The sequence below is a fragment of the Choloepus didactylus genome, chromosome 6 (genome assembly GCF_015220235.1).
Source record: "Choloepus didactylus isolate mChoDid1 chromosome 6, mChoDid1.pri, whole genome shotgun sequence".
Classification (NCBI taxonomy): Eukaryota; Metazoa; Chordata; class Mammalia; order Pilosa; family Megalonychidae; genus Choloepus; species Choloepus didactylus.
The window spans coordinates 19,105,829-19,113,610 of NC_051312.1; the positions used below are offsets into that span (position 1 = coordinate 19,105,829).

Here is a 7,782-nt window from a genome sequence, read left to right on the forward strand (position 1 = left end):
AACCCATCCTGAATGTGTGGGGTCACACCTCCATGGAAACTATCCAATCAGAGTCATCACCCACAGTTGGGTGGGTCACATATCCATGGAAACACTCAAAGAATTACAATGTAATAAACACTAATACATCTGCCCACACAAGATTACATCAAAGGTAGTGATGTTTTGGGGGACATAATACATTCAAACCGGCACACCTACCCATACAAAGTTTCCCTCTTCTTCTTGACTCAGATTAATAGCCATATTGTGGAATATGGCTCCTGGCTTCCTGTGTGGTCACCAAGGGGCCAGATGATGCCACCTGGAAGCTCAGGAGAATCAAGTTCCTACATGGTGAACCATGGCTGTTGGGAAGCAAGAGATGAAAAGGAGCATGACAAATAAATATCCTTTCCTTCTTCCATCCATGGACTGCTGCATGGTATGATTTCTCCTTTCTCCTCTGAGAGAAAAGATACCTCTGAGTGAAAATATACCTGTTGAGTAATCTTCTCTGGCTCTTCACTTATTGTTGTCAAGAACGACTCTTGCAGTAATGCATTCATTGCAATACTTTGAATCTATCCTCTCTTCAGTTCAATCTTTTGTCCTCCTCCTCACCTTCCTGGGCTTTTACCTTCCAAATAACATACTTAGACTTAAATTCCTGCATCAGGCTTTGCTTTCTAGAAGACCCATGATAAAACATTAGCAGAAGGAGCTTATAAATATGCTTCATAGACAAGTTGCAGAAACAAGGGCTCTGGTTCACCCATATTTCCTTCCTAGCTGTGACTAGAAGATAGATAGATAGATAGATAGACAGATAGATAGATAGATAGATAGATAGAGAACTTGCCTTTTGTTTCCTCTCCATTTCCCTGTCATTTTAAATATTAATCATGAATAAATATACAGTTAGTCCACAGGTTGAGTAATTTCCTGCTGAGGAGGGCTTGAATATTCTTGGTTTGTTTGAGAAATAACTGTGGTATATTATGAGGTACATGTAAACATTGGGAGAAGAGTTATACTGATTTTGGCTCTCTGTGCAGCCTCCTTTTTTCCTATCCATTTCACAGCCTGTTTATCCATTCTTCCCAGCATATCTGTGAACCACTCAATATCATTTCAACATGCTTCTTTTCCACATTAATAAGCCAGAGGTGATTTCTTTAGTTTGCAAGTAAGAGCCCTAAGTGCTGAATCTCTGGGGTCTCCAGATTCTGTGGGAGGAAAACAAAGCCTATTCCTTTCTTCTAGAGATGGTATCTCTTTGGAGTCATAATCCCTAGTGGAGGAATTGGAAAAATTCAACTGAATGCTGTGGGCCTTTATTAAGTTTTCTCCTATACTAGGCACTAGAGAAAAAACAGAGAAGAAACACTCAAAATGCTTACCATCTCACTGGGAAAATAAGAAACACACAACAAATAATTCAATTTCTATGAAGAGCAATAACCAACTAAATTACAAATAGGAAATCACAAGCAGGAGCAGCATCTGAAAGGAAAAAGAAACAATAGCAGAGTTGCCTATCTATTCCCCATTTACCTCATCAGGACTAAGATGTGAAATTACTGTCTTGAGGAAACACTTCAAGGATATTATCCCTAAGGACATAGAAGGAGCTAAATGCCCCATGTGATCCCAGCACCATGACTTCACGAACTCTGGTATCTGGGGGAAGAATCCAGTTCCAAAAAATACACAAGCTGCTCTGAGTCCCCACCTGCTGCCCTGTTAGGTACAGGGAAAGCCGCTGGGTCTAAATTCCAGTAACTTCCTGAGATTCCACCATCATTCAGAGGTGAGTCTTTCCAGACTTAGGCAGCTGTGTCAGGGCCTCCAACAATTTGTGCAACACTGCTGGTGAGTGGGAAGGAAGGACAAGGAGGTGAGATTAGAGTGTTGCTGAAAAAACCCACAGTTCACCTTTCTAGTCAAGCCCAAACCAGTGAAAGGCAGGTGATCACAGATCCCTCTAAGACCACTCTATCTTTCCCTGATGCTGAGACAGGGATGGCTGCCAACTGTTTATCTTGTTTCAGTTTTGCCCTAGAGTCTCCCTTCTGTGTATAAGTTTCCCCCTTCTCTCTCTGGTCTGTAAACCAGACTTCTCAGGAGCAAAGCAGCCACAGAGCTACTTTTCCAGTCTTCACTGCCCTTCACTTTTCTAGAATCCCAGAGGCAGAGGCTTCTTGTTTTCTAGGCTCTTCATGGAAATAAAAGTATGTGGTGACTTGGCTATCTCTAGCCTTTAGGAAACAAGTGACTTGTGAGATAGGCAGAAGACACGGAAAAATATGAGAGTGGAAGTCTACTAGGAGACTTGCTCTTATGCTAATATTCTTTCTAATAAGCCACAAAGAATATCACACTTGATCCAATCTTCCTTCCCTGCTCCTAGATGGCACCTTGGGGGGTCCCTATAGCTATTTGGCCACTTTTCATTTTAAAAATGTTTTACTTTGGTCGTGAAGATCCACTTTCAGGTGTTAAAAAGCCCAGCCCAGTCGAATTTGAAATTTCATTTTGTCATCCAGTTCAAACCATGTGTCCTCCCTCCACAGCTCAGGGAATCTGCAGCGGGAAGAGAGGGACATGTGTTCAACTCTTTAGCCCCTCTTTCCCTTTTTGATCTTCCTTTCTTTTTCAGTTTTATGAGGTCAGGGAAGAAGGATGGGGGTAGGAAAAATGGCAAAATCTTTAGGCCTGTTGCCATGGAGTCCTAGTGGTTGGTGCCTTATATATGGCTAGCAACCAAATGGGTTGGATCCCTTATGTGGCTATTTCTGGGGTCTCCACAGGCTCCCTTTCAGGGTTTGTCCTATTATGCAATTCCCTGACAAAGGCAATGAATTCTTCCCTGAGCTCTTTTTGACCCCTCTTTTATAAGAGAGCCACCCCGTGGCCTCTCACTGCTACTGACTCCTCTAACCCCAGCAACCTGCTTCTTAGCTGGAGTCCCAACAAGGTGGCTTGAGCCCAACAAACTCCTGTGGCACTCAGCCTACAGGAGACTCACATATCTATTCAGTGACATGCATGAGAATGTAAGTTTTCCCTACTACCCACTGCCCTCCCCCCTCTCCCACCCTAATGGGCTGATCCAGTGAGCCTCCCACCTTTAGAAGTGAGAGGCAAACAAAATTCTCTATGTTCATATATGTCCCCCAAACTTTCTCAGTTCAGCTACCATCTAGCCACAAATGAAATAAAATTCTGGATTTTCATTTCTTGCATGTGTTCTCTAAGGGCAGTTCTTTTGGTCCTCCCCCTAACTTGGGAAGAAATACCCACACCACGGCATACTACCATAAGGATTCCTAATCTTCAATTGTTTCTGCTTCCACAAACTCTTCCCTTTAATGGACTTCAAATTTCTATCTTGATGGGAACGGTGTTGGGACCAATCTGTTCATTTTAAGTAATTACTGTATCTTTAGAATTCTATCTAACGTCTTTAGAATGTGTGGGTACATCTCACTTATTGTCCTCAGTTTGGGGGATTTAACTATGTTTGGAGCCAACTGGAAAACCACATTCAGAATCATGTTAGAATTTAAATTTGTTCATTGAGAAGTATCTGTCATGTTCCTATTTTCCTTTCTAAAGCATTTCTGGAGTCTCTGTACTACTGAGATAGTTCCTTATTAAGTAGTCCTTCTCTATTCTTCATTCCCTTTCAGCCTAGAGCAAGTACTCTCCCTGTGCAATGACTGCCACTGAATGGTACCATATTGGGATTTTTAGTGGGGGATTGGGGCCTTGTGTTCTTTCTTCAGATCAGCAGAAGTATGCATCAAGGAAACCAAACCACCGTCTCTGAATTCCTACTCCTGGGACTCTCCGACCAGGCTGAGCAGCAGACTCTCCTCTTTGTGCTTTTCCTCTGTATGTACCTGATCACTATGGTTGGGAACGGGCTCATCATTCTGGCCGTCAGCTTGGATTCTTACCTGCACACCCCCATGTATCTCTTCCTTGCCAATCTGTCTTTTGCCGATATTTCCTCCATTTCCACTTCAGTCCCCAAAATGCTGACAAATATTCAGACCAAGAGTCAATCCATCTCCTATGAGAGCTGCATCACACAGATGTACTTTTTCATCATGTTTGTTGTCACTGATAATTTCCTCTTGGGGGTCATGGCCTATGACCGCTTTGTGGCTATCTGCCACCCTCTGAACTATACAACCATGATGCAGCCCAGGCTCTGCATTTTGCTCACAGTCATCCCATGGGTCCTCAGTAATCTTGTTGCCCTGACACACACCCTTCTGCTGGTCGAGTTGCTCTTCTGTGACAACAACACTCTCCCGCACTTTTTCTGTGACTTGGCTCTTCTGCTCAAACTGTCCTGCTCAGATACAAAGATCAATGAGCTTGTGTTGTTTATCTTGGGCTTATCAGTCATCATCTTCCCCTTTGTCCTCATCTTCTTCTCCTACACCTTCATCATCTGGGCTGTCCTGAGAATCTCATCCACAGAAGGAAAGTGGAAAGCCTTCTCCACCTGTGGCTCTCACCTAACAGTTATATTACTCTTCTATGGGACCACAGTAGGGGTTTACTTCTTACCCTCCTCCACCCACACTGATGACAGAGATAAGATTGGTGCAGTGCTATTCACTGTGATCATACCCATGGTGAATCCCTTCATCTATAGCCTGAGAAACAAGGACATGAAAGGTGCCCTGAGAAAGCTTATCCATAGGAAAAGTTTCCTCCCTTTAATGACCTGAGCATCTGAATTCCTTTTATCCCCATAACCAGATGGATGATTCCACCCAGTTTTTGGCATAGTTGTGATGGTTCAGCTATTGATGAACTCTGAGATTTCTGCCTCCTGTTCCAACCCCTGAAGGTTGGGGCTTTTCCACTTAGCCTTTGGTCTTAGAAACAAGAACCCTAACTCCCGTGACAAGTCACAATGATAGCATGTGTCTTGATTGCAATCTATGTTACTACAAACTTACATGAAAATTGTTTATAACTTGGACAACAACCCATGCATGGAATCCATACAGAGTCTAGCTTTTGCAGCTTTGAAAATAGTTTTTACTAGTTCCTTTATTTAATCTCAATTTCTCTAAGTCAGCTTTTCTTAAGGTTTATTTTGCAAAGGTATTATTCAATGAGATATTTAATAGTTGTGGAAATGAAAGGAAATGAAGTTGTTTAAATAATTTGGGCAATTCTGAGTTAGATGAAGCAAAATTTCTTAACTAGACATCTCAGAGAATTTAGTAAAACATAAATCTCCAAGGGAGTAATACAGTATGCAGCACTTTTCAAATCTAAATTTAGTCATCCAGAACCTGATTCATCACAGAGTGGTTCATAGGATGGGCAACGTGCAGGATAAATTTTGGGAAATGTGACTTTAGATGACTTAAAATTATTTAAATAAAAAACCATAGGGCTTGAGTATGGAAGTCATCAGTTCTAGTCCTGACTCTGCTCCTGAGTAGCCAAGAGACTTTCGGCATGTCAGTTCACCTCTTTTAACCTGTTTGGTCAACTGTAAAGTGAAACCAGTTGTCTAGACCAACTGAGGATGTTCCCAGGGAATCTTCAAAATTCACATCCTCAGACCCTACAATGCCTTTTCTGCTTGACCAACCACAGTGATCTTGGTTCAGATTGACAATAAAACTTACAAGATATACTCAGCATTGAGTTTACTTAGCTTTAAGAAAGTATACAAGATAACCACACAGAATGTACAGTGACAGTATGGTCTTGTGACTCGCAGACACACCTTCTAACATCCTAGTCATTCCATACTTGGGATGTGCATTGTCATGACAGAGAGCTCTGAGTGGGTGTGGACCAACTCCATCAGGAAAACTGTCAGCTCTGAGGTTCCCTGCGCATTATGCCATGCTAATCACATGGTCCCCTCAGGGATGTGTGAGTATCACCCATTTTCTGGCACAGCTGCATCTCAACAAATAAGGTTACTCATCAATTACGGATTGCCCCGTAACCAATTTTGACAGAAGTGCTTAAGCCAGTTTGAAGACATTTCATCAGGGTTGTCATGGATCTTGGATCCAGTATACACCAAAGCACTAGTTGAATTAATTGCAAGGGGAATTTGACCAAAAGCCAATCTCTCAGGCTTACATGAGGCTAAGAAAAAGCAACAAACTGGACTTTGCCCCTTTCTTTTCAAACCTCACCCTGTGAAGGGGTAAAGGATTCAGCCATTTGTATTTTGTAAACAACTCGCAGTTGACCTTGATGTGGTAAAAAAAATCACTGAACCAAATGAGCTCTGGATTCCACTATATGTCTTGGATTTTGTAATTGATTGATGGAGACATCTTTCAGACATCTGTTTTAAATATACTTTGTGGCTACCAAGAAGAGTGTTCTTATTTCCCTGTCCAAATCCTTTTTCAAAATTATTTCCAGCTTTGGATACAACTATCACTAATTATCCAAAATGATTCCTCTAAAGATTGTATTGCAGCATAGGAAAAAAGATTTGGTTCTAAACCCTGGGTTTTCAGTAAATTGAAATATACCAGTGTGTTCTAAAAATTTAAGCACCTAAACTCACCTTTCCCATCTATAAAATGGAAATAATAATCCCAACGTCCCAAAGCTGTTTGTGAATTAAACATACATTTATATTAAACAGCTAACAGAGTGTCTAATACATAGTAAACACTCAAAAATATGTTCCAATTTTTTTAACTGTTCCCCTGGCTTCTAACTCCAATATACCTGCCAGGTTCAGTATACAAACCAGGTTTGTTGCCCCTAGTCTCGGCTGACTTCTCGTCTATAAACTTACAATCATCTAACTTCCACTAAGAGAAAATATACAGTAAGCTGCCTGTCTTTCTCTGTGTGTTTCTTAAACCTAGATTGTGTTTTCATGATGAATCTAAAACCCATCTGCTTTTATATGGGTTACCAAACCAGCTTATTAACAGACTTGCCTTCTTCAAGTACCTCGATATCCATCCTGCTCCACCCACATCTCCAACTTGAATCATCACAGAGCTCTGCTTTCATTATTCCACATAGACTAATAGAAAGAGTACCAAATTTATCATCAAGAGACTTGGGATCCAGTCCAACCCTGAAACTAACTCATTGTGTGACAAGTCACATCACTAATCTCATTTTCTTTGTCCGTAATATATTAGGTCTAACATGAATAAAGCAGGGTTCAGAACAGCATGTATCGGATGAACACGTTTATGTAAAACAATATGCAGAAAGAGATGCCTAGAAAGAGAGTCAAAAAAAACATTAACAGTGGTTGTAGCAGATTTATTTCCCAAAAGTGGCCACAGCAATAATTTCTATCCCACATGCTCTTGCAGAACCTTGACACTTCCCCAACAAAAGGTAACGTCTATATCCTTACCTTGAACTCAGAGGGCTTTGGGGACTGCCTTGACTGATTGAGTATTGCAAAAGTAATGCTACATGATTTCTTAAGCTGTGTTAGAAAAGCCAACAGAGGCTCTCTCTTGGGCTGTGCACCTTTGGAGCCCTGAACAGGTATGTAAGAAGTACCACTACCTTGAAGCCACCATGCTGGAAAGACCATGCAGAAAGACCACATAAAGTTAAGAGAGAGATGCCCAAGGAGCCCCAGCTGTCCCACCCACAAGTCTTTGAGTCTCCCCAACCCAGGCACTCACATGTGAGTGAATGAGCCTTCCCCTGATTCCAACTCCAACTCACTCTGAGCAAGCACATGAGACCACGCATGAGAACTGCCTACCTGATCCCAGCCAACATATAGAACTGTGAGAGGTAGCAATAAAG

The 7,782-nt window shown here is 41.7% G+C and overlaps 1 protein-coding gene across 1 annotated transcript; it reads left to right on the top strand.

Moving 5' to 3' along the window:
- Window positions 1-3,767: 3,767 nt before the first annotated feature.
- On the top strand, window positions 3,768-4,730 carry LOC119537557 (olfactory receptor 1S1-like). Its single transcript, XM_037840065.1, has one exon. The coding sequence runs from the start codon at window positions 3,783-3,785 to the stop codon at window positions 4,728-4,730; it is 948 nt and encodes a 315-aa protein (XP_037695993.1). The 5' UTR covers window positions 3,768-3,782.
- The last annotated feature ends 3,052 nt before the right edge of the window (window positions 4,731-7,782 follow it).

Bases quoted from the DNA above. Each gene is read 5' to 3' on its own strand.
- LOC119537557 (XM_037840065.1), top strand. From the start codon at position 3,783: ATGCATCAAGGAAACCAAACCACCGTCTCTGAATTCCTACTCCTGGGA.